Below are 27,968 nucleotides of genomic sequence, written 5' to 3'. Positions count from 1 at the left end.
TTTTGTAAGTTGTACGCCCGACGTAAAAGATGCACGCCCCGGGCAGACGTTATTTCAGACACTGGATTAAGCAATTATTCAAAACAAACCCAGAAGCTACTTAAAAAAAATCTTGTTTTTATTAAAAAAAAAAAAAATCAAAGTAAAAAGAATAAAACCTGAGGCAGAAATCTACAAAGGAAAACAAGTTTGGCCTTAACACACACTTTTTAAAAACTGTACAAACAAGTCACCACAATTAAGTGGTAGAAAACAACACACACGCACACAAAAAGACCTCTTCCTCAATCTCTGTACAAAGCATTCCTTATAAATTACATCTTCCTTCTGTTGTTCAACATGATTGGATGCCGTTTTTCCTTTGACACGCTTCTTGCACTTCTGCCTTGCACAATGGCACTCGGTTCGGACGCCACTAGCAGCATCAACTCACAAAAATGGTCACGGGAGCGAAACATGTGGGTTTCGTCCCAGCTTATCATTTCAAAACCAGCACATATCCAGTGAACTTTTTGTCCTTGGAGGCTACGGAGGTGAAAGTAGAAGTTAACCCTAGTTAAAAAAATAAAACAAAACAAAAAAATTCACATATACAAAAAGGTCCAGATGGGGAAAAAAAAGGAAACTGCCCTGTCTGACCAGCTCCTGAGCAAAGAAATATGGTCTGGGAAGTAGGTCGGATTTGCTAACCTGGTTTACGAATGAGTAATATGGAATAAAACTGAGGTAGATCTCTGGTCTAATTGACCAATCGATGGAAAAGCAGAAGGGCACCTTGATTGAGAAAGTTACAAATTATGTGGGGGGAAAAAAACAAGTTTTCATTTAAAGCAGTAGTGCGGTTGCATCCTTTTCCCAAACAAGATTCTCATTTGCATTCAAGGATAGTTAAGAACTGAGGCATCTATATTTCCAACAATAAATTTGCATTAACTGCCATTGTCAACTACAGTTGGCAACTTTGCCTTGGCCAGAATGCAGATTTAACATCTATAGCTGTCATTTTTAACGGCTACGGGCATCGGATTTCCCTGCAAATTTTGACATCTATACTGAACACTAGTTCTCCTTTACCACTGTTGACAGCTATAAAAATCAAATCTGCTAGCCAGAATGCAAATTTGATATCCATAACTGTCATAAACGGCACTATAAATCTTTTTTTTAGCTACAATAATCATTCACTATCATTGACAGCTATGGAGGTGAATTTCTTTTATCACCCAGAATGCAATATTATACTAAAGTCAACACAAACCATTCTCATTAACTGCCGTTGACAACTATAAACGATAATTGCGAGCTACATCTTGGTTAAATTTGCTAAACAGAATCCAAAATTGACATCCATAGTCCCGATTATAAGCATACATGAGCTGTTACATCGTTTTTCTACACTACCATTGACAACTATAATTATAAAATCGTCTAACCGGGATATGCAAATTTACTGTCTAAGCCAAAACTAGATTTTTATTAACCAGTTTACGGCTGTAGATATCAAATTTTCTAGGCAAGAATGTAAATTTAAGATCTATACCTGTAAATTAAGGGAATAAGAATCTAATATTGAAAAAGAAAAGCGAATAGACCCACTGCTACAGCCCAGATAAAAATTTGGCATTTATTTCAAATTTATAGCAGTCAGTTCCGAATGTAAAGAGAATGTTTAGAGTTTGAAATTGTTTTCTTAGCAGTATGTACATAAGAGCCCCGTTTTAAAGTTTAAGGCAGTTCAACAAAAACAAATCGCACACCGAACCTGCTGTTACAACAAGTGTCCAACAGATGGCACTAATACATCATAAATAACCAAGGGATAGTCGGCATAATTTATTTTTTTCTCCCTCAATTTTTGTATTTTTTTTTTTAATAAAAAATGCAAATTTCGTAATTTCCTGTAAACTCGCGGAGTAAATTATGGAAGATTTTTAATATTTGGTAGAACTGCTAGCCTAGAATGCATATTTGACGTCCAGTAAGTGAGAATCTCGTGTTAGAGAAATAGGCATCTCGCTACAAGTGCTGCTTTAGATAAAAGAAGTTTCAGTGCTGTCCACAATACCATTAATGGCTCTAGATGTTGAATTAACAAGGCCAGCATAAATATTTGAGATCTATAGCAGTCAATAGCAATGAATGAAAAAATAAACTGTGGTGTTTATTGATTGGTCTGCTTTTCTGCTTATGTCCATGCGTAAACTGAGTGTATATGTTGAGAAAGGCACAGTCCATCGCTGCTAGCTTACTTGAACCAAACTCATCTTTGGTGATAGAACAAAGTGCCAACTGTTTAGTTTCCTATGGATACAACACAAGTGACCATATATTTCGAGGCTAAGATTTTTGTGTGTTCACAACTTGAAATCTGTGACACACACGAAAGGTTAAGGTCCCACCAATTCAACCTTGGCTAGCTTAAATTACAAGATGGGCAAAAAAAGGCTGGATCAGGGGTCACCAACGTGGTGGCTCGCGAGCGCCAGGTAGCCCCCCTAAGAACACCTGGGTAGCCCGCGGACCAGTTATGATAAGAACTCACTAGTGATGGTTCATTGTGATTTTGTAGGAAATTTGATTTCCAACAGGTATGAGAAATCATTGATTTAATGAGTGTTTTTAATTATGTGATCACTTCTAAAATTTGATTCAAAGTTTACCTTGTCCCATTTGTGTATGTAAATCATCCAGTGCCCTCATAAAAAGAATACTTTTTAAGTGGTAGACTGATCCTTTTTTAACAATACACCTAATCATAAAAACTATGTAATAACATGTTTTGAAACAGTGCGTATATAATTGGTAGTTCTTGTCAATTATCAGTAACAAAAATGTAGCTTTCAGCTTCGAAAGGTTGGTGACCCCTGGGTTTGACGCAAAGATTAAAAAAAAAGAGAACCATGTTTTCTGTTTTCTGAAATAAATATCACAACACACTCAACGGAACTCTGTACATACATACATTTCCTAGCAATCCATGGGAAGGGTGGAATTAAAATTCCTGTAGCTCGTTTACAAAGCGGCAGCCCTCTCGCTCTTCCGCTTTATGTGGCGATCCAAAGAATCACTGTTAAGGCAAACTGTAATCCGATAGAGCAGAAGAAGAAAAAAGCTCGCCGCTTGGCCATGGCAACACTCGCACAGCAAGCACAAAAACGTCAAAATATCAAGCTGAAAAAAGACATTTGTCACCATGCACTTTTCTTCTTCTTTTCGCTGGCAATCTTTGGTAGAAAAATCCTTTTCTTGTACAAAATCTTTTTAAGTGTAAAAACTTTTGTAGTTTTTAAAATCAACTAAAGAGTCTTTTTTGCTCTTTAAAAAAAGTGGGGGGTGGCGGGAAATCTCCGCACAACAATTGAGAAAACCAGTGCAAAACAGTGAAGGTCCTGTCTCATTCGTTGCGGCGATTGTTGTAGTGGTCGGTCCGAAGGTTTTTACATCCGCACTACTTAGTTTGTTGGTAGGGGTACGGGGAAAGGTTGCCCGATGTGTCCACGTGAGACGCGATGCCGTTTTCCTGAAAGAGTAGAATCCCAAATCATCAAAAACAAAGTGTGGATGTTTAGCCTTCAGAGGGTGGCACCACGCTCACCTCACCAGGAACAGCTGGTGCCTGCATGTGCGTGTACTGAGGGATGTAAGCACCCGCCATGTTGGTGGCCATGAACTGAAAAAAAAAAGGAAATAAGAGCTGAGGTCCCGGACAAGTTCCAGGGAACTATTATACAGCACACTGGCTCAAGTGAATTACCGCTTCATCTGCACTGTTACCACTTGATAAGATGCACGTGTTTCACCCAGTGTCGAGGAATAGCAAAGAAAAACCCCGGCTTACTGCATCCCTAGCTTATATTTTCATGTTGCAATATTTTTTGCGACCTAATTAGGGTGTCTTACCCACTGTACGACATCAACAACAAATTATTTTGTGTACCTTAAAACTTACACAAAATAAACTTTGCATATTACTCTGCCTAATACGTCTCTATGACGCATGTCTGGTATTGATCGACTTCATATAAGATGCTAGTCTGCTATTGGATTGTGTCACGGTGTCAGGTAGATGCCAATGTGCTATTGGCTGAACTCCCTCCCACGATACTCCCTTTCGCTCACTTGTGTAAAAACTTGAAATTGTTTAGTAATAGGTCCCAAAAACTGCAGTGACGCTAAAGGGAGAAGCAAGAAGAAAGTAACCGTGGAGGCAAAGCTCGAGATAAGAAGTATGAAGAAGATCGTTATCCTGGCTAAGGAGTATGATTGTAACCAATTAATTATAAGTACTACAAAACAAAAAATAACATATATTGAATTTGGGCAGCACGGTGGAGAGTGGTTGGCGCGTATATGGCACAGTTATGAGGTCATCGAACCTTCCTATGTGAAGTTTGCATGTTCTCCCCAAGCTTGCGTGGATTTCCTCCCACATTTCAAAAACATGCAAGTCAGGTTAATTGGCCGGTCCAAATTGTCCCTAAGTGTGAATGAGCGAGTGAGTCTCTTTGTGCCCTGCGGCTTTCTGGCAAACGGTTCAAGATGTCCCCTGCCTACTGCCCGAAGATAGCTGGGAGGATAACTAGGCAAAAAAACAGCGCAGTGCTTAGTAAACTGGCCTAAGTTATAATTGTATAATATATAGAATAATAGAAATACAACACAATTCTTTATTGAGTATTATTATGTGAAATCAAGATGGTGGGATGACAAATAATAATCGCACCTTCATTATGTGACTTCAAATAAAGTCATATGTTGGGGTGGCAGTAGCTCAGGAGGTAGAGCGCTCATCTTGGGATCAAGGGATCCCAGTTCGAATCCCGGCTTGTCCGTGTTACATGTCGAAATGTCCTTGGGTAAGACACTGAACCCCTAATACCCTCAAAAAGCAGGTTAGCGCCTTACATGGCCGCTATTGGGAAATGTGGAGCACATTGTAAAGCGTTTTGGGAAGTCATTGACTTGAAAAGCGCTATATAAATGCAGATCATTTCATTTCTTCACAATGATGATGAGATGTGATACTTTTTCATATAATGGTTCATTGGTTATACTCCTTAACCACTAAGGTCGTAGGGTCACCATTTCATGTGGGGTGTCTTGGGCAAGTACAGCCTGGTGGTGCCCATCCCTCTCCAGGCCAACATATTTGTAAAAATTTGGTGTCATGATTCAATACTTGTGAGAATTGTTTAGACTGTCGAGAGGATTGGATCAAAATAAGCTCCATCTTTTGCCCGACATGCCTTTTATGTATTGTTTTGTTTTTTCGGTTGTTTCTCAGTTTTTGATTTTGAATTCATTGGAACCTAGTATTTAATTAAAAGAGAAAGTATAAACATGTCCCTCAATTATTTTGAATAGGGAGGCATTCAAAGCAACAAAGACTTCTGAGGGCATGACAATACTCACATGGAAAATCAGTTTTAATTTTAATCTGCTGTCTCCTCCACCTTCTGCATCCACCCACTAACTCCACTATACCAGCTCAAGTCACGACACAACAAAAGTAAAAAAATAAAAATAAAAAAAAGTTTTGCCCCTCACATAAATATTTATTTATAAAGCGGTTTAATCCTATACATGTTTGCAGAGACCCCTGGCTACTTCGTTCTGCTTTTATCGCTGGTTCAATCCATTGAGGAATTTGAATTGAATTGTCTTCATTGTCATTGATATCTACCTATCATTTATTGTGGCCAGAGATAGCACACAGAATGGGGCATATTGTGTGAGCGTGTATCGGGTGGGCGTGACTGTTTGCATGCACAGTCTACGTATCCGAATCAAAACAAACTGGGAAGGTTAGCGGCCGCTTGCTTCAAGCGGCTCGTTACATTAATAAGAAATTCATCAATTAAATCAGACTATGAGGAAAGTCAGAAGAACGCTAAGAAATACTGATCATCACCAGGTGCTTCATGGATTGTTATAGGGTTCAGGAATCGACAGCTAACGCATCAGAGGGGGAAAAAGAAAAACAGCGAGGCTAAAGGCCTGGTCTACTGCTACGTTTAGGCCAAGAAACCTCACAAGCTATGCTTGCGGAACCTGAGTTTCAGCAACGCCAGATCCATTAACCATTAAATAATTGACCTGGGCTACAACTCATGGGAAACCGCTACATTTGATCAAGGACACCCATTGCAGTGCGCAGCTAGCCAGCCGCTCTTTAAATTGCTTTCTTACTCTGAAAGGAAAAGCCCTCCAAATTTGTTCTACTTTTGTATATTGACTACAAAACTGTCCATTCATTAGCAATTTTAAGTTGTGTGTTATCATTTGTGAATCTATAGTTGTCATTTTGTTAGTCTTTTACTCTCAGTCAGTAATGATGCCATCTCAAAGTAAATTTAACCCTTTGGAGGCTTTTATGAAGGTGTGAAGCTACTTCCCGGATTTTCAATTCTCGCGGGCAGTACTGGTCCCATTAACTGCGATCTCTGAATTATGTAAAATCATTACACACATTATACTATTTTGTTGCTAATGTTTGATGTGTACCGTATTTTCCGCACTATAAGGCGCACCTAAAAGTCTTAATTTTTTCAAAAGCTGACCATGCGCCTTATAATACAGTGCGCCTTATATATGGCTCAATATTAAATCGCAAGCTCTCGCAACTTACGCAACAGCCGCCGACTCGATTTTCTCCCGAACAGGGAGTAGTCCGCGGTGTATGCTGGGATTTATATACCGGCGTTTCATTGTCTAACCAATGTGTCAATCATCAGTCAAATCGATCGCTATTGGCTGAAGTTATTCTGAGCCTCGGATTGGCTAGAAGGACAAAACAAACCCTGTAATTGGCCGAAAAAGATGTGTCAATCATCCGTTAAATCGATCGCTATTGGCTGAAGTTATTCGGAGCCTCGGATTGGCTAGAGGGCCAAAACAAACCCTGCAATTGGCCGAAAAAGATGTGTCAGTCATCCGTTAAATCGATCGCTATTGGCTGAAGTTATTCGGAGCCTCGGATAGGCTAGAGGGCCAAAACAAACCCCGCAATTGGCCGAAAAAGATGACTGAATAGCAAGCTTGCTAAACTACGCCATAAAGAAACATGTTTCATTAGTCTGTATTTGTAAACATTTTACTCTCCTAGATTTACTACACTCATGGTTGTAAGAAGACCATGATTGCATATCATTATTGAACGTGAGAACTTAGGTGAGCTATGCGGCTTTATATTTTCCCGGTATCTTGTTTTAGAACGATCTTGATGTTGCTGTGATGAGTTGAGTGAATTAAACTCAATTCCAAGTGTTTATTGTCATATGCACAGTATAGTTGCGAGCGAAAAAGAAAATAGAAACTAAGGAATGGGCGGCATTTCTTGAATCCCAAGACTTTAACCTTCCGAATGATGGAACGATGCATTTGAGTGACATCGTACGGACACCGCATCCGCACGTGTCTACGACACGTATTTTCTTCTTTGCAAGCTTTGGGAATGTTAAGGGGGTAATCAGTTTGACTGAATCATCTGACTGTTTTGTCGACGTTCCCATTGTAGCGCCTTATAATCCGGTGCGCCTTATCTATGGAAGATATAGGACCAAAGACTATTTTTTGGGGGTGCGCCCTATAACCCGGTGCGCCCTATAGTGCGGCAAATACGGTATATACAATTTTAATGTTTTTACCTTGGGTACAGAAGTTGAGAACATAACCAACGTTTTCTATTCACAGCTATATGACAATTTTACCTTACGATCCCCACCTAAGAACTGATTCATGCTGTATCGCGGTGTTCTACAGTAATATCAAACTGACCTCCAAACTTCCTCATCCTACCATACCCATCACGTGACTAATAGGATTGCGCAAGTGGCGTTTGTAGTCTGATGACTCAGCCTCCTTTGCTACATCCTGTTACCCAAAAGTTGCTTGCATTGAACGACAACCTTGAGTCTGTCCTATTCCTGACTACCAGGCTTATCAAGTTCTCTGGAGGAAACCCTGAGATGCAGTAATCCTAAATATAAAGTGTGTAGCATAATAATTGCTTTAAAAAGTGACTCACTATGATAGCTTACGGCAAGGAAATTGTGTTTAATGTTTTGATTGGATTTAGTCAGGATTTAAAACGAAACAGCAGTGTCTAATGTCCTGGAATTTTTCTGAGCTACTTCAGAGACGCTAAAGGACAAAGTACTATTCTCTTACCGGTCCTGCGTTGCCCAAAGACATATGACTCATTTGTTGCGCCAGGGGAGACATCAGGGAAGTAGCCTGCAGTGACAATGATGGCTCCATAGAGGGCGATATGACTGCACCCTGGAAGAAAAATTGCATTTGAATGTTTTTAAATACTGCCTATCCTTGTCAGAGGGCCTTTCACTGATGTATTCAGTCGAAATTTGAGTTTATAGGATTTTATGATCCTCTAAAAATGTTTGTGTCGTGCAAAGAACTGTCACATGGTCAGGTTTGCATGCATGGTGGCTATTTTTAGAACAAAACAAACCCAGAGATTTCATTTGATACCTATCTTTACCATTTGCATCATAAATATAGAACAATTGCACTTCAAAAATCTCTCCTCCCAATTTGATTTGTGTGCAACAAAATGGGTTTACGTCTGCTTTAGCTACAAAAAAGTGTTAAGTCCCAAAAAAACATTTGAATGCTTACAGGGTGTTGCACAATGAAGGGTTGATGAGGCATCCAAGACGGGTTCTGCATCTTTAATGTCACACATAGATTAAAGTTGCATACAATTACATACAAAGTATTTACATCCAATAACGAAGGACCAAACCTGGTATGCTGAAACCGGGGACATGTACGTAGACAGAGGTGTGTGAGCTATCATCCGGTTTGAAATACTGTATGCGGGTGGGAAAAATCTGCAAGTATAGAATCCGAACCACACCAGGTGAGATTGAGTAAGGAACGTAGCAGAGCAGTAGGACGGGCATACCCGTTTTGCATTGCGGCGGCACCGGGATCATATGTGAGTGTCATTCCAGCCTGGGGGGAAAAAAACACATGTATCAAATGCTGAAGGAAAAAATAGTCACAGATTGGTTGAAATCTTGATGAAACTGGCACTAATTAAGTTCATACACCGCCAAAATGTTCTTTCTCCTACTTACCAATCTGGTGTTCCCGTCTCTTAGCCATCCTCGACCATTCTGAACAAATCTGTTTTGGCTTTGTCTCTTTTTCTGCCCTCCGTCAGCAAACTTGCAAAGCAAAGGTTCAGCAGGTGCTAGATCGAGGAAGACATTTGAAACCACACACAATATTTTGTGTCATGTTTTCCAGTAGTTCATGAAAACAGCCAGACAACACAATGTTCTAATATGGGGACTGGGTCTATAACACCCCCCCCCTCCCACCATTACTCCATTCCGGTTCTTTTGAAAGGAGGCAGGGGCTATTTCTGTCTGATAATCCAATTTAAAAGATTAGAAGAGGGGGTGGAGGAAACATTGAGCCTCTTAGGCCGAATGTATATGATCTCTCTAGCAACAGACCCCTGGATGGAGGATGGAAGCGGTTAGCTGACCACTTCATGCCACTCAAACATCAGGACACAAACGTTGAATTTACTTTACTATGTCAAACACAAAATCAATTTTATTCTCTTTTATTGCACAAATCAAATCATATTTACCTGGCACACCGACAGGAGTCTTGATGAATTTCCCATTGAAGTGAGAAATCACTGCATCACATTTTTCTGTCGACTCCATCCTGAATTTAATATAGGACGCAGAAACGAACAGAGTCAGCAATAAAGCCGAAACGAGCGAAACTGCCTGAGGTTGGCATTGCCCCTGTAATTAAGTCGCTCAGTCACCGTGAAAATATTTACAAAGGGGATAATGAGCAGAGATCCTCCTGATTTCGGTATGGACTAACAATGGTTAAAAATGGTTTTATTTTATTGTTCATTTCGACAGGTGTAACAGTTCAGCAAAATAGTGATACCGGAATAGATTTAATCAGTACTTTGTCTTCTTTGTAGAAATGATCTAGCATGTCAACAACATTTTAAGAGTCTACATTTTCTTGATGCAACTGTATAAAGAAGTGTTGAACTGAATTTTCAGCAGACATTTTTCCACTGAAAGAAAAATATTAAACCGAATAAAGGCTTGCAAAAAAGAGCAATGCTGTAATGACGTCACATGTAACATGAGGCAGACTCTGCAAGGCTGTCTTTCACTCGGGGGCCATTTTATGCACTACGCTGCTTCTTATTTTTCGTTTCACACATGAGAATGGAGGTCAAAACAGGAGCCTTGCCAACAACACCTTTTCTCAAGATTTTGTGTGTCCATTTGCTACAAGGTTTTTGTTAGCTGCTAGCCAGACTTTCGCCAGTACTTAAATACTGACACTACAGAGCTAATTTACTACAATAGATCACGTACTATTTTGATTGACGTTCGGTCTGTTGGTCCCTAAAGTCGATTGGTTGGTGCTAAGACGTGTACGAGTTATATTTACCATTTTTAGTATTTTAGTACAGTGAATACAGTGAAGTGCAACTCATCTGTTGCATTGCTTCCCTACCATCATCAGTACCCCCAACTCCAGTTTTCTTGTTACTATTCACTCTTGTTGTCGATTATAAGCCAAGTTGACCGAAAATATGTATTTAAAAATAGGAAGAGAGATTGTGCAGTGCAGCAGCTACAAGGGATTTTTCATTATAACCAGACACTTAACTTGAAGTACATTGAACTTGTTAGTGTTGTTTGCATTATTATTTATTCTTATTGTTAACAGTTTGATGTCTCCTGTATCACCAAGATGTTTGACTGGATTTTTTAAAGCACTCAAATTCCTATGTTTATTGTTTTATAATGATTTGAAAGTTAAATATTTCAAACTAGCATTTAGTAAAATACCTATCAGACATTGTTAATATTATTGTGTACATTTTTCTGTAAGTTGGTGCAAAATAAGTATTTGTTTTTGACATTTTTCTTTTCATTTTTTGGCCAAGCATTTTACATTTGCATCCCTAGATTCGAGTATTTGTTTAGAGATCGTCAAAACTATGTTTTGTTTAGAGGTAAATGTTTCCAAGACAAGCAAGCATCTTGTCTTTTTTGGAATGCAAACTGTTTTTTTTTTTCAAACTAAATCAGTAGTAACACTCTGTAGAATTCATAATAACCACAGAAAACAAGACACAATGTGTACTACCTAGCAAAGCCCACTCCTCTGCTTGCGCCACTCGAGTCCCTTAAAATGCGTGTGGATATAACTTGTCCAAAATGCTTCAGCATGTTCTCCAGTTCCTGCTCATCCAACGACAGGGGCAGGTTGGAAATGTACAAATTGGTCGGGTCTTGTTCTTGTTGCTGAAAGGAAAAAGCATAACAGAAAATACGCAATTGTCCAAACCATAAAAACGACTTGCAAAAGCACAACTTCATATGTATGCCCTTGTCTGTACTGTCTCTATGGTTAGGGTAAAGGTCTGTATTTATTTAGCACTTTTCAAGCCACTGAAGACCTCCCGAAGCGCTTTACAATGTTCTTCACACTTTACTTATTCCCACAAACTCGCACACAGCCATGCAAGGCATCTACCTGCCTATCAGGGGCATTAGGGGTCCAGTGTATTGCCCGAGGAAACTTGGACATTTAACTCAGAGGAGTCGAGGATCGACCATGCAACTTCTAGGGCCCAAGACGAGTGTTCTTCCTCCTGAGCTACTGCAGCCCAAAGTACAAAATGGACACTGTTTTCTTTGGCTGCAATGCCGTCACGGACATTTCATGCTCACATCAGCTCATTTCTCTTCTAATAGTATCAGCAGAAATGTGAGAGATGGCCCCAAGACCCCAGGGAGTGGGCTCTCGACATTAATATTCATCAGCTCTGGAGCGTTGCGTTCGGTGCCAGATAGTCACCAAGGTGACACGCTACAAGGGAGAATCAACAGTTTGCAATTATACATAACGAGCAGAGCCAAAGAAAATAATATACGTACAAAACTGGTTCAGAACTGGTTTGGCAAGATCAAAAGGTGGAAGGAAGGAGATCGAGGCATGTTTTTGTGCATCTTGACTGTCTAAACAAACAATGCAGGAAACTACTGTCTATGTACTGCTCAGTATAAAACTAACCAAACATAAGTTTGATTTACAATGGGTATACTGTAGTTGACTGTGAATTACATATAAAAGAAGATTATAATGCTGCTTCAACATAGCCTGGATTTTAATTTGCATATTTTATAAGGTGTATTAAAATGAGGATGTGGTTCAACATTCACCACACGACAATAGCATGCTGTGTATCAGGGCTAACTTACAAAGAAAATCTTGCTCAAGCTCTTATGGGCACAGGCGAAAATGAAGTGTAAAACCCTAATTTCTTTGGGCATGAAACTTCTCTACACCCCTCGAGGCTAAACCTGACCGGGATTAAGAGTATACCACTTCACAGTGGCATGTCCAGAATGGCCACAGATCCCCAAACAAGGGAAGGCGGCCAAGAGTTCTGGCTGACTGCTGGAAGAGAAATAATTCGCCAAGTGTTTCTGGTTGCCATGACAATGCAAAGCTAATGTCTAATATCAAGCACAGTAAGTGAGGCGTTTGCAAGTGGGTTTCCATTTTGAACCACATTTGCATATATCATCACCACAAATATGTTTAAGGCTTGATTGTTTCATGAATACAGGTTGTGAGTGTGAGTAGAATCAAGGGCTGCTTTAGTGCAAACAAATGCGAGTCCGTTCCTGATTGTGCAGGTAAATACTTTTGTTTTTGCATCACTAATCTGTATATATTGGCATCATGGAGTATTTGCTTACTGGGACCACCGATGGTATTCTTCATATATTTGATTCAATGGCAAGAAAATAAAGCAGAGTAGGCAACAAGCAAATAGGATGTGCATTTGTAGACCCCTGAAATATGGAAATCCCCCTTTGATTTTTTTGTCCTGTATTTCAACAAATTATTTTGCATGCCCAAAAACTTATGAAATGCAAACTTTTTGGTGTTTGTGCAAGTTGAGTCTCTAAGGTGCGCGTCTGCTCTTAGTTGACGGCATATAAAATGCTGATCTGCCGTGAAAAAGTGTTTGCCCCTTCCCGATTTCTGTGTTTTTTTTGCATATTTATCATTCACAAGGGTTTCAGGTCATCAAAACATTTTTAATATCACACAAAAACTACCCAAGGAAATGTAAAATGCAGTTATGAAATGTTGTTTTAATTTATTAAGGAACAAAAAAAAATCAAAACCTATGTGAAATAGCAATCGCCCCCCCGTTGTTAAAACTCTAACTGTAACTGACCATAGTTTTGGGAAAGCCCAGCTCAATTATGCAGGCCGCGCCCTAAATTGATTGCCACCACCTGCGTTGAATAAAGAAATCCCTTAAACTGAATCCGTGAAAGTGAATTAGGCTACAAAAGCTCAAGAACACACCTGACATGCCACGGGCCACATAAGTCCCAGTGGACTGATGAGTCAAAAACTGAACGTTTGGAAGATCTGGTGTAAAAATGGCACAGCATTTGACAAAAAAACATGATACCAACAGAAAGTATGGATGTGGCAGTGTAATGGTCTGTGGCTGCTTTGCTGCCTCAGGACCAGGACAACTTATTTGGTAACACAAAAGCAAGTCCACCTTTGAATAGTGTAGAAAAATAAAACAAAATTAAGGTTCTGTAGTTGCCTCGTCTGGATTCAAATCCAATTGAGACGCTTGGTGTGACGTTAAACAATACTTCATGCAAGAAAACCCTCAATTTGGCAGATTTGAAACAATTTTGCAAAGAAGAGTGAGCCAAAATTCCTCCGCAGAGTTGTGAAAGATTCATTACCAATTATCAAAAATGTTTGATTTCTGTTATCGCTGGCAAAGAAGGCCCAATTTGATATTATGTTAAGGGTGCAATTTTCTTTCACATGGGTTTTGATTTTAAAATTCAAGATTTAAGTTTTTATTGTCATAAGCACAGTAAAGAACTACGATTCCCTGCACAATTAAATTTTAACTTGCTGTCCACACAGTTGCCAGCGAAATTAAACTAAGAAACTATATACATGTATACATAAGAATATTACGAATTTTAAAGAGATACAAATACAAGATTAACTCAATATGAGTTAAGGCAATAGGATGAATAAGGATCCTTAATAATAAAAGCAGTCCTCCTGTGGAGTCCAATAGGGCAGTGGAGTCCAATAGGTTTTGATTTTTTTTCATGCCTTTATAAATCAAATCAACATTTCAAAACTGCATTTTCTACTTCCTTGGGTTGTCCCTGTGTGATATTACAATTTGTTTGATGATCCTTTGTGATAACTATGCAAAAAAACAAAGAAATCAGAACAGGGGACAATACTTTGTTGGCGCTGTATTGGCTTGCATCACGGCATCATGCAAATGCAGATATGTTATTGGATGAACTACCTTCCACAATGTTTTTTCCCCTCGCTCCATTCACCCACTAACTCCACTGACTGTACCAGCTCAAGTAGTGTTAAACAAGGTACATACATTTTCATTTTTCCTTTAAATGTATATTTGTTTATATTGTTTATATTTATATTGATTATTGTGCGTTAGTACTTACTGTATACTATTTTATTATTTTAATTTTAGTATCTGGGGTACTGGATTTGAAACACATGAGCTATGCATTACCATAGGTATCTAACCCCCAATACGGCTAATTTCAGTTTGCAAGCTTCAACACAGAACTGATTAATGTCGTAGTCTATTGTATGTGCACTTATTATACCATACAATGTGTATAAATTTGGAAAACAATATTAGGAGTTTGCAGAGTTATCCAACAGAGCACAAAGGGGAACAAAACTGCTTGCATGCATGCAAAATGTAGAAATGAATAGGCCTTTAGCCTTTATATGCAAAAGTAATAGAAATGTCAGCAGCTGCAAACATTAACATGTAAATTCTCACCTTAGCCATCTGAGCTTGAATGCCACTGGTTTTGAGCGCAGCCACTGCTTTTTGAGCTGCAGTGGGACTATCAAAATCCACAAATCCATATCCTAAGGAGACACGTAGGACAGCGGGCGATGAATTATATTACCACCGTAACCAACTATATATATCTTGTCGTCTGTGTCTAGTTTTTGTATTGTTTGAATTCTTAACAAAAGCAAGCCTTGCATACAAGTTATTTTTGTTGTCATGTCTATGAATATATGCTTTGAACATATACGTGTGGGAAAGAAGAGTGCCAAAAGCGCTGATTCTGCAGATACCAGAGTGATGTTACTGGCTGAGGTCAGCTCTTTGTTCTGTGGTGTAGAAACAGTCTGAACCCATAGTCACTGGCTTCTACTATAGCTATTTTTAGCATGTTTGTACCAAATAAAGGTGGATATGCAATAACATGAGGCTAAACAGTATTTTACTGGACAATTTTCATTGTCTACGCATGTGTTTAGTGTGCTAAATACTGTGAATTGGAAAAACTCAATTGGCCAGTAGCGCTGAGGGATCAATACTGTGTCACTACAGTCTGCTACTATCCAGGGAACCCTCAACACACGTGATGTTGACAAAGAAGCAAAGACAGAACTTAAAGAAAAAGATTGCACAGGTACAGTGCTTGTCAGTGCTTTATGGAATGATGTGGTGTTACCACGAGTGCAACAAGCTTAAAAGAACTTTGGTTTGGTGTTCTTGTTGGAATAAAAACAACTCCATTCACCTTTGCATTTGTTTGTAGTCTTGTCCAGGATGGCCTTTGTTGATACGATTTTGCCGTACCTGAGGGGAGAAGCAGAAGGTTAAGGTATATGCCTTGCACATTTTAGGAAGAGAGCCAGTTGAACGGCATAAAAAAGTGAGGATTCAGCAACAATTAATGACATATACACAATGGTATGGTGAGAAATTGAAAATGTCGACATTGAAGGACTCTCAGAAGGAGGATGGAAAATAGGCTTGCATTTAAATGTGTTGTCGTTATACGACTGTATTAATCCCTCTACATTTGGACTACATTGATACCATTTTATTAAAAATAACATCAAAATCACAGAAATTATAGATGACAAAACAAATCTGAAAGGCTAGCATAAGGGAGGATATTCAATCCAAAGTATTTAAACACAGCACTTACCTGCTTCAGAAAAAAAATGTCTAATACTCTTAAACTTTAAAACGTCTTCTAAACCTAGAGTGTTAACCCTCTGATGACACTAGCTAAAATACATCTTCTAGTGAGCATCGACCTTGAGGTCCCGAAAGCCCCATTCAGCCTCTTTTTCGCCCTGAGATTTAATGAATACTATAATCTAGCTTGATCCTCCGTTCTCATCAACTGACTAGAGCAATGAAGTTGATTGAAGATTCAGAAACACCAAAGTATCTCCTTCATTTACTGTATTTTTCATACTATGATGTACACCAGATTGTAAGGTGCACCTTCAAAAAAATATATTTTTTGTTGTGGTGCAACAAACTACAAGGCGCATAAAATAAAAGTACTTTAGGAGCTAGGTTTGCATTGAAAAAAACATAACAGAATATAAACTAATACTGTTAAATCTGGTTTCACCACAAAAATGATTCATTCATAAACACTTACTATATGTAGTATCATTTCATTGTAATTACGAATTCAAAACTTTACTAACTGCATTTTCCAGCCAATAAGGCGCACCTGATAATATGACGCACTTTTGAATTTCTAGCAAATCTTTGGTACTTATGTTCACCCTAAAGTCAGGTAAATATGTTACGTTTTCCAGTAAAAACCTTGCGATACTCATTGCATTCTATAAGATATAGAGCAGTGGTTCCCAATGGGTGGGTCTGGACCCAAAAGTGGGTCACGGACCTGGTTTTAGTGGATCGCGGGCCTTTGCTTTGGCAAAATATTTCTTCTGAAGTCAAGTCACATTTATTTGTATAGCCCTAATTACAAAATGTCTCAAATGACTGGACAGACCACAATTACACCATCCCCTGATCTGAAACCTGCATGCGGGCAAGGAAAAAAAAGAAAAACCTCAGCATGAGGAAAATATGAAACTTTAAGAAGGGGCAACAGAAGAGATACAAAAACAAAACATGATAGTGGGTCATTTAAACTCCTTTGATGGGGATGATTTTATGCAAATGCGAGGTAAATGTAAATGGCATTATAAAACGCTTTTCATGTCAATAAAGACCTCCGAAAGCGCTTTACAATATGCTTCACTCTTACCCATTCACACACACTCACATACCGATAGCAGCGTCATTAGGGAGGCATTAGGGATTCTGTGTCTTGCCCAAGGACACTTTGACATATAACACGGCCAGGAATCGAAACTGCAACCTCATGATCCCATTTCACACAACAGAAGAATACCAGTAAAGTTTGTGTATACATGTTGAGCATGGACAAACGAAAATACAGCAAATAATATGGATACAGAGATATGGATTTTATTATATTGAAAACACAGTACTGAATGGAGCGTTTTGAACATCATTAAAAACGTATGTGTGAATTATTTGACCACTTGATGTCACTGTATTTTGTCGTGCAACTGAAAACGAGTGCTAAAAAGCACAAGGAAGAATAAAAAATACAGAGACTCAAAGTGAACAATTGATACCATTTTTCTTCTCTTTTTTTTGGAATTTCACATTCTATTGGTTTTTGCGGGTTTCCCATAGCAACAGGATGGCCGACAAAGATGTCCGCTACCTTTAGATGAGCCTCAAATTATATAAAATAAATTCAAATTTCTCAACCTATGAGTATTTTTAAAAATTCATGTTGATATGTACTATGTGCATTTTTGCTTATTGTTTAAATGAGTACGTTTTTTTTGTGCTAAATAATAAAAAACGTTCCTTTAAAGGGAATGTTATTACTTAGGCAAATACATTCTATTTAAGCAGCACAATCTTTTTATTCAAAAAACAAGAGAATTTTTTTCCCTGATCTGGGTCGCGGCTTGTAGGTAGGGTGGGATCTTGGGTCCTGAAATTGGACCAGTTGAGAAACGCAGATCTAGACTATGTGCTTTTTAACTGGCATCTGTTTTGTAACCACTGAGTCACTGTTGGATACTAAAAGTAGTTCATAGTACTAAACCGGTTGTACAGTATGTCAACCCACTATTTGGAACAAGACAAATCCATGTCAGATCAATAGTGGATAATGACAAGAGGAAGTGCAGTACTCACGGCTGACAGAGCTTGACCAGGTCATGGTCTGTCGTTGATGGGGACAAGCCTCTGATGTAGAGGTTGGTTTTGCTGAGTTGTTCCCAGCCTGCAGTGCTGCTGCTGCTACTGCTGTTGTTGGTGCTGCTGTTGTTACTCGGGCTGGGCGGAGCCATGGGATGAGAAAGGAGGCTAATCGGTGACTGGAGGAAGAAAACAAGGTCCAATTAAAGATCGGATTGAATGTTATTTATTGCATTCATCAAAATTCTTGGAGACTAAATATCTCAAATTCAAATTGAGGTTATGATAGAATCATACAAGCAGACTGGGCAACAGACAATACAGACTCTATGTGAATATATGCTGAGAGTCGCTAATGTCCAATACCGTCTCTGTCTTGAGACGAACAGAAATGAGGGCGTCAACATCGGTTAGAGTACCAAAATTTGCAAAGTTTAGGAGCATTTTAGCCAGGATACGACGAAAAAATACGTTTGCAAAGCAGACCTTTGCATATCCTGGCGGTACCTTGGTTATGTATGAACATTTAAAAAGAAAAGTCGGATAGTTAAACAAAATGGAGTCTGACTCGCCTTGGTAAGATTTAAGTAACATTAAAGCCAACACAGTTTGGATAACATGCATTGTTCATTTTATACGCGTATATCTCGCCATAAAAGAGAACTTGAGCATTATGCATGCAGTCCGAAGAACAAACATCAGTTGTTAAAACGTTAAAAACGACAAGTTGGTTTTCGAGTATCGTTTAATACTTTGCAGTTGATCACTGAATGTTCTTTATAAAAGCACATCATATTTGTTTTATTTACTACTTTACAGCTGCTAATGAGCCTGTTCTTGGTTTACAGGGATAACAATGTTTACTAGGTATTCATTTACTTTTCATTTGCCAGTTCCTAAATAATAAACTGAGGTTTATTCATGAATTGATGCCCCTACTGAACATTGTGTGTGATTGGTTGTAGATATGGCATCATTTTAATTATTTGACAAGTTCTCAGTATTTTCAATAAAAAGATGGATTTTTCATTGTACCATTTTTTGTTTATTGTCATTTTCCAAATATTTAAATCACCTTAATGCTAAATTTAAGGAAAAAAACTGACAATTACTTGACTAATTGTTTTAGTCTGTGACTAGTCGGCTATCAAAATAGTTGTAAACTGCAGTCCAAGTGGATCGACGTGAAAATATCTCAAATTCAAGTTGAATTCATTATAGAATTACACAGGCAGACTTGGCAATAGACTGCATAGTATCAGATGATATATAAAATATGAATTATTTATTTTGGGAAAAATATGGAGAACTGGTCCTGCTTCAAATACAAATTAGGTGGTTATTCTCGGGGCAGTTATACCGTAGATTTCTTACCCTAAAAACACTCTCCTGCTCCAGTTGCAGACAGAATCATAAGATTAACTTTTACAAAACCAGATGCAACTGCTACTTTGCCCCATTATGTGAAAGGATTGATCTTTAACCAAGCAGTCATCCTTGTCCACCGAGCAATGTCTATTGAATCTTCTGGATAAGCCAATCAAGGTCCACAAGAGCATGTAGCTCTGACCTTCATGCTCAGTTGGGTCGGTATAATATGAACTCACGCCTTCATGTAGAATAAGTGTTTTTAATGACTTGCCCCGGCGCTTAATGTGCCACTGAACTCAATGAGGAATGCCTCTGACTGAACTGAAGCATGTTTTAATGAGCTGGCTTTGCTCCCATTCAAAATCTGAAACACATGCAAATGGTGTCAATGTGTCACGGCTAAGGTTTCTACACCTGGAAGCCCTTGAGAGGCACCTGCATAAACCTGAAAGAATACTGAGACACAGAAAATATAAGTACTGTTAAGGAGACTTGCAAAGAAGGCACATGCACTTTAAAACGGCGTTTTTCAATCAGTGTGCCGTGAGACATTGTCAAGTGTGCCGCAGGAAATCACCCAGTTTTACATTTGCTTAAAAATACATGCCTTTGATCACCAAGTTTGCTTTAATTTCGTGATCAGCCGAGTAACTAACATGCATCTGTGTCTAAAGGTGGCAGCAGATTAAAATATATATTTTAGAATAGAAAAGAATTGTCATTAATAACATCATAGTGCATATTGTTTGACAATGACATTAGGCATAGCACTTCAGGATTAGCATGTAGTAAAAGAAAATATAAAATCCCAAAAATATTAAATAATTTTAGGATCGATGGGCAACATACAATGTAATGCTTTTAGACTATTAATTGCACCGGAAAAATATTGCGATGAAACATTTTGTAAAAATGTACTATTTTCTCATAAGGTAGTGGATAACAATCAATATAATAATCGATTACCGTACTTTCCACACTATAGGACGCACCGGGTTGTAGGGCGCACCCCCAAAAAATAGTTTTTGGTCCTATATTTTCCATACATAAGGCGCATTGGATTATAAGGCGCTACAATGGGAACGTCGACAAAACAGTCAGATAGTTCAGTCAAACTTATTACCCCCTTAACATTCCGAAAGCTTGCAAAGAAGCAAATACGTGTCGTAGACACGTGCGGATGCGGTGTCCGTACGATGTCACTCAAATGCATCGTTCCAAATATCATTCGGAAGGTTAAAGTCTTGTGATTCAAGAAATGCCAACCATTCCTTAGTTTCTATTTTCTTTTTCGCTTGCAACTTTACTGTGCATATGACAATAAACACTTGGAATTTAGTTTAATTTAAAAAAAGACCCATCACAGAAACATCTAGATCACTCTGAAACAAGATACTGGGAAAATATATAGCCTGAGTAGCTCACCGAAGTCGTTGCGTTCAATAATAATGTGCAACCATGGTCCTCTTATATCCGTGAGTGCAGTAAATCCAGGAGAGTAAAATATTTACAAATACAGAATGGTAAAACATGTTTCCTCTATGCCGTAGACAACCACACTTGCTATTCACATTCATCTTTTTCGGCCAATTGCAGGCTTTGTTTTGCCCCTTTAGCCTATGCGAGCCTGTAAATGATAAAAAGGATCCGCCCCCTTTACCTCTGAATAACTTTAGCCAATAGTGATCGATTCAAATGATGATTGACACATCTTTTTCGGCCAATTGCAGGGTTTGTTTTGCCCCTGTAGCCTATGCAAACCTGTAAATTATAAAAAGGATCCGCCCCACTTACCTCCGAATAACTTTAGCCAATAGTGATCGATTCAAATGATGATTGTCACATTGGTTAGCCAATGAAACGCCGGTAAATAAATCCTAGCATACACCGCGGACTACTTCACGTGCGAGGGAAAATCTAGTCGGCGGCTGGTTGCATTAGTTGCAAGACTTTGCGACTTAATATTGATCCACATATAAGGCGCACTGTATTATAAGGCGCATGGTCAGCTTTTGAAAAAAATGTAAGACTTTTAGGTGCGCCTTATAGTGCGGAAAATACGGTACATATTTCATGCAGCTTTTTAAGCTTGCACTGCACAAAATTATAAACCAAAGTAGGAATCTTGCTCAGAATTTTGCTCTTTTTTATTATTTACACACAAAAAATAAACTGAAAAAAGTTTCAACAGTTTGAAGCTCCAGTGACTAATATTTGACCACTAAATGGCACTGTATGATCTAATGCGAACAAAAAGCAATGCCAAGAGCACAGCGTAATAGCAAGATGCCAGACAAGCATGATGGCATTTTTTTTAGGTAAGGATTCCATAATGCAAGAGAAATACAAATTTCCTCGACCTATGATTGATTTTTTTTTTATATATATAGAAAATAACATTGGTATGATAGTTCAGGGATTTTTGCTTTGTATTCAAATCAATTGTTTTTTTTGTGTGTATCAATAGGGGGCACTAAATATTAAACACTGTCCCTTTATTATTGTCCCGTCAATTATAGTTTTGAATGATATATGACCACTGAATGTACTTCATAAAATGTACATCATATTTGTTTTATTTACTGTTCTGCTGCTGCTAATAATCCCGTTCTTGATTGACAGGGATACATGATATTTACTTGATATTAATGTATTACTTATTTGCTTGTCTCTAAAAAATAAACTGAGGTTTATTCATGAATTGATATCCCAACTGAGCAAGCACTCATTAAAAAAATAATATTGATTTATATAACGAGCAAAACTGAACTATCAGACCTATTTGTATTCTTTTAAATACTCGTAAGTCATGAAATGTACCATATATTTGACATAATATGAGGCTCAGCTAGAGGGATCTGACATGATTGTCCACTATCCTGCTGCCATGGGTTTTCGGAAAGAATTTTTAATCATGCTTGACAGACGGTGGGTGTGCCTTGAGATTTTTTTATTGAAAAAAATTTGGCTTGGCTCAAAAAGGAAGAAAAACACAGCTTCAGAACATTTAAAGAGCACATATATATATATATATATATATATATATATATATATATATGTCTTAAAATGATACTATCTAGTATTGATGTCCACGTAAATCTAAAATAAGGGGTTCTGTTGAAGCAAATCAATAATCAGAGGCACTTGAAAAACTTTGGGCCCAACCGCCAGGAAGATTGTTCGGCCAGTCGATACACGGAAAGACACAAATTCCACAGTGACTTGTCCTGGTCTGAAGAGAGCTTTCCCCTTCAGGGAGGATTTGTCAGTGATTATCCCCCACAAGTTCCCACCCTCTCTCAGAGAATCTCAAAATGAGAGGGGGCAAATGGAATTTCAACCATGAAACTTTACTAACATGACTAAGCAACTGAGTACTGTTTACAAGATTTATTATTGTCTCAAATTGTAGGAACTGTGAAATTGAGTCACTCCATTCATCTCAATGTGGGTGACTCATAGTCATAGGGTTTGCAGAGCTTTTCCAAGCACTCATTAAAATTTTCAAGGACAGTTTTTCTTTGTTGACTCTGATAACTAAAATAAAGTCGCTATCGTGCTGCTAGCACATACTTTGTGTCACTTTAAGTTGTTCCTATCTCTGATCTTTTTGTGTCAATGGGCTGCTATAAACTGACATGAATTCTGCCATTATGCTTCAACAATGCACGCGCAACTTGAATACTTGACTCGTTTACAAACACGGAGAGGGCTCTATAAGTGTTGGGTAATAATTGAGTTAGGTACAGAAGACAAAAAAGAAATAAAGTATTGTATGTATGAAAACAGAAAAATGAGCCATGGACTCATGGAAATAGTTTTTGATCCGAAGTAGAGAGCATTCAATCTTAGAGCCTGTTTGTTTTCCTTATTTCAATTTATATTATTTGCGTGTTTTTCACAGGGATCTGTGACTAAATTGGTTAGAATAGAACGGTAAATATGTATTTTTTTGCATTTTATCATTTATTTATAGAACTGAAGAGTTTATTCATTTCATTGTTTTGCATTTTTAGGGATTTTGTGTTGTTATTCGACTTTAGATCTGTTCAGTGTGTAAAAAGACAAAATTGTTTCATATTTTACTAAATATTTTGTAGATCTATGAATATTTTTATTTATATTTCATGTGTTTATTAAGGATGTCTTGCAAAACATGTGACATTACTTATTACTAAATAAGTTGGTGCATGTTTTACTATTATTGATACTATATCATTAAAAAAAAACAAAAAATCTGAAGAGCCTATCGGGAGCTAAAAGAGTTTGCTCTTCTCAGTGAGCTGGCCTCTTGGTTGTGAAAAGTAGGGGGCGGTGGCGCTTCACACAACAACGCCATAATGAATGAGAGCCAGCGTGTTGGCGACATCTGCAGCACTTTTTAAGAAAAACAAATGCTCATTTATTGCGATGTCTATAGAGTCATGCTGACAAGAAACATGGCAAAAATTTCAAGCATATTCAAGCACCTCACCTAAAATTAAAAACATATTTCTGACCTGAAAAACATTAAAATTCAAGCAATTCCAGGGATTTCAAGCACCCATACAAACCCTGTAGTCATCATGATCCCTTAATTGTGTTTGTTTTTATTGCTCTCTCTCCATTTATGAATGACCTAAATTACTCGATGTAGCGGTCCAATTTCTTTTAAATGAGAAAATGTCCTCTGAGGGATGACAATTTTTAATGAATTAAAGGTGGCTACTCATTTCACTTTAACTGCAAGGAATTATGGTACAACTGTTGTCACATGAATACGCTATATAATAGTATAAGTTGCCAAATTTAAAAAAAAAAAGAAAAAATAATAAGCATGACCAATTTTTAATGACCAGCGGCCATTTCATAGTGGTCAATTTCACAAATTTTGCAGTTATTTCAAATGGTAAATGGTCTGCATTTATATAGCGCTTTTCAAGTCGATAAAGACCTCCCAAAGCGCTTTACTAAAATGACCAAATAATCTATTTCAAGGTGGAATGCTTACCACCACACAAGTAACTCAAAAAAACTCAAAACGCTTCACTAGTCTATAAATTAATCATAATTCCAGTGTCCCCCAACCTTATATTGAGCCAAAGCATTAGCTTTACATGACATGAAGCTAAACAAATGTCACAAAAAGAAAATAATCATATTACAATCATTATATTCAACCACAAATTAATTCTGTCACTAGGTTAATGTTGCAAACATTAAAAGCCAAAGAATGTCTGTTAAGCAGGGTGGAGTTTGGTGACAAAAATGAAACAAAAATTCTGGAAAGCTGTTAATGAATTGTGGAGAAACTTTGTTTTTGAGCCTGGTGGTGGAGAAAGAAAACTAGACTAGATTCCAGCTTATACTTGGCACATTTTTCATTCTAAACCTCATATGTTTTTAAATGATTACTTTGTTTACCTAGTTGTTATTAAATGTTTACACGTGGGCTGATAGCACATAGAATATTTGACAATGACATTTTTGTTCTTAAAAACACAAATTGTCTTCTTTCTCATTTAGGCTGCTGCTCGGGTAACTCCAGTTTTGATTGGCTGACAAGTCTCAGGTATACAATTCCACTATTTGGTTGGAACCCCTAACCACTAGGGTTGTAGGGGCACCATTTCCTGTGTCTAAATAGAGCAACACAATAACATACGGCATCATTGTGTAGTATACTGCAGGACAGCAGACAGAAGAACCTTACAGAGTCATCAACACAGCCCAGAAAATTATCTGCTGTCATCAACCCAGTCTAGAGGACATTGCCAGTGCGCACAACTGTAGCAGAGCTGACAATAATAAAGTCTCCTCTCACCCCAGCTTCAGATCCCTTAGGTCAAGTCAAGTCATGTTTATTTGTATAGCCCTTATTCACAAAGAGTCTCAAAGGGCTGTACATACCACAGATTATTGCAAACCACAGACTATTATGACACCATCCTCTGATCTAAAACCTACATGAGGGCAAGGAAAAACTCAAAAACCTCGACTAACAGGTTTAGAGACAGTTTCTTCCCCCATCATACCCACCCTAAACAAGCACACAAAATATTGTGCCTATGTATAAAAAATGCCTGTTTCTATTGTGCAGTGATTAGCACATTCGCTTAACACGCGAAAGGTCCCCGGTTTAAGACCAGGTGGAAACATTTGTTGGACTGGAGGAGGATGGGTTCCACCAGACTGTACTTTCCCAAGACACACGGGAAATGGTGACCCTATTTGTTAAGGGATCCTGACAGACAGACATAAAAAAAATTATATCCATATTTTATTTATTTGTTCTTGTTTTGCACCGTGTTGCTACTGTGATTGGATTATGTTCTGTTGCACCTACAACTAGTCAAGTATTAGCCAATTTATCTAAATATTTCTTTTATTTTTTTTCTATTAAGTGTTATTACATATTTATCCAGGAGTGCCAATTCTAATCTCATGATAAACAATGTACACTTTGTTGTTTGACATTGACAACAAAGACTAAACTTTTCTATTTTGATGGGTTCTACAAATCAGTTTCATACATTGGGAAATTTAGAATATGAATACTCTGAAAAAAATAGTTATATGTGTTGGCGCACGTACAGTTTGTCTTGAATCATGTTTTTAAAAAGTGACTTTAGAAAGCTCTGACACGTAATAAAAAAAATTCAGCGTGGTTCTTTGCAGAATAGAGTAAAACCCTAAAGAAAATGCAGATGACCAATATAGAAACCACAATAATAACTTAGATCCTACAAACAATCTATACAAGAATCTAATATATCAGGTCACTAATCCAAAAATAATCTCCAGCATGTAACCAGATGTAGAGTTCACTTTGAGTTGAACGAAACTGGCATTTCCTTTTGCCTGCGAGAGCCAGGGGCGGTTTTGGGTTTCATTCAGCGATCAATTCACACGGATACAGAACTGTGAGGAGAATGGGGAGAGGACGACATCTTATCAGTCAGCAACAGACCAGCTGAGCCTGTCATACTGTATAATATGCAAGGCTTCCAGTAACAGGCCTCGCCCAGTATGCTCCCGCCACAGGATGATATGAGCAAATATGCTCATTTTTGGGCAGATTCTCAGAGAAGTCGGTAAATGCAACTGGGACAAAAGAGAGGGAATATCTTTATCACCTCTCAGGGACAATCCAGATGTACAAGATCATTTTTGAGGGGCACCAACATCATGTTGTAGAACTTTATTTTTCCTTTGGTGCATTTTGACGTATTTAGGAAAAACATACCGTGTTTTCCACACTATAAACTGCACCGGATTATAAGGCACACCCCTTTGCCCGCAAAAAGTATGTTGTCATATATACTTCATATACAAGGCACACTAGAGAATTAGGGGCATGGAATTAAAGATCTACCATATATATTTGTGTATAGCGGTTGTGCATATTGTAAAGGGTATCAAACCTGTGTCGCAGCGGTTAGAGCGCCAAAACCTGACCACAAGATCACCAGTGATACAGATGACATACGAAAAGGCATTCAATGTCACCTAATTATCACACCGTTTTTACTTACGCTGCCAGAACCAAATGTTAGAATATAGAGAAAACAAAGTTATTCAGAAATATATAAATAATTGCAAAAAACACAATGAGGAGAAAAAAAACTTTTGGTTTATCTGATGATGAATCCGACTTTGCGGGTTTGATTCCCGTTGCATACAATGTTTTGCGGTTTTGGTCAGCGATGTTTTTCGATTGATCACTCATTGCACTAAGACGGTAGTATACCGTAAAACTGTAGTAACACACACATATAAACAATATAAGCATTTTCAATCCTATTTGCTGAATTTTGCGGTACCGGTTTATAAGGCGCACCTCACAATTAATGGGCAATTTTCCGAAAAATATGCTATGTCAAGTCCAAGGGTTGTTTCGTTCAATCTACGATGTACTCCACAGAGACTTCTGAATAACAGACACAAAGCAGTAACACTACTAGATTATTTCTCTACTTTACTAATAAAATATTCCACCCTCCCTTTTCACGGAACAATTTAATCCTACAGAGGAGCGAAACTCTGAACGCAACACTACCATTTTACCAAAATAAACATGGATTTTAGGTTCGAGTTTGCCTTACTCGGTTTGACGGTTCATTCAATAGAAAATAAGTTAATTTTGAAGACAATATATGAAAAAAAACGTCGTATTTACCGTACCTGCTTGCGAAACTGAGTCCTTAGTGTGTTTCCAGTATTGGAAAAAATCATCCTCAGTCTGATGAAGGAAGAGTTGCTTTTTTTACTTGGACTGCGATTATCTAAAGTACGCTTAACAAGTCGAAATATAACATACATCAACTGTTCAATTGACGAGTAGAGAAGGAATTGTTAGCATATCGGTGGTGTCGTCGACTCTCCGGCAAAAGACGCCCCCGTCCCAAGTTCGACCGCGGCCCTGCCTCGCTCGTTTGACGGGCTTCATGACTCGTAG

The 27,968-nt window shown here is 38.1% G+C and overlaps 1 protein-coding gene across 1 annotated transcript; it reads right to left on the bottom strand.

Moving 5' to 3' along the window:
• Positions 1-103: 103 nt before the first annotated feature.
• rbms1b (RNA binding motif, single stranded interacting protein 1b) lies at positions 104-27,968 on the bottom strand. The gene is made up of 13 exons (XM_088352579.1): positions 27,695-27,968; positions 18,158-18,339; positions 15,681-15,739; positions 14,921-15,012; positions 11,170-11,327; positions 9,626-9,705; positions 9,102-9,217; positions 8,927-8,976; positions 8,765-8,852; positions 8,638-8,688; positions 8,170-8,280; positions 3,596-3,670; positions 104-3,520 (listed from the first exon to the last, which is right to left on the bottom strand). The coding sequence occupies exons 1-13, from the start codon at positions 27,830-27,832 to the stop codon at positions 3,449-3,451; spliced, it is 1,272 nt and encodes a 423-aa protein (XP_088208705.1). The 5' UTR covers positions 27,833-27,968; the 3' UTR covers positions 104-3,448.

The sequence above is a fragment of the Urocampus carinirostris genome, chromosome 14 (assembly GCF_059441175.1).
Source record: "Urocampus carinirostris isolate Australia breed hairy pipefish chromosome 14, RoL_Ucar_1.0, whole genome shotgun sequence".
In the NCBI taxonomy this organism is placed as follows: domain Eukaryota; kingdom Metazoa; phylum Chordata; class Actinopteri; order Syngnathiformes; family Syngnathidae; genus Urocampus; species Urocampus carinirostris.
The sequence above is the reverse complement of the archived record's forward strand: the minus strand, read 5'-3'. Positions and strand labels throughout refer to the sequence as shown.

What these genes read in the sequence shown, in the direction of transcription:
- rbms1b (XM_088352579.1), bottom strand. Translation starts at nt 27,832, where the DNA reads ATGTATGTTATATTTCGACTTGTTAAGCGTACTTTAGATAATCGCAGT. An exon ending in TTCAAGCTCAGATGGCTAAG is followed by an intron (nt 11,328 to 14,920) that starts GTGAGAATTTAC and finishes TTTTCCTTTCAG; the next exon opens with CAACAAGAACAAGACCCGAC. An exon ending in GCCGCCGCAATGCAAAACGG is followed by an intron (nt 8,853 to 8,926) that starts GTATGCCCGTCC and finishes CTATACTTGCAG; the next exon opens with ATTTTTCCCACCCGCATACA.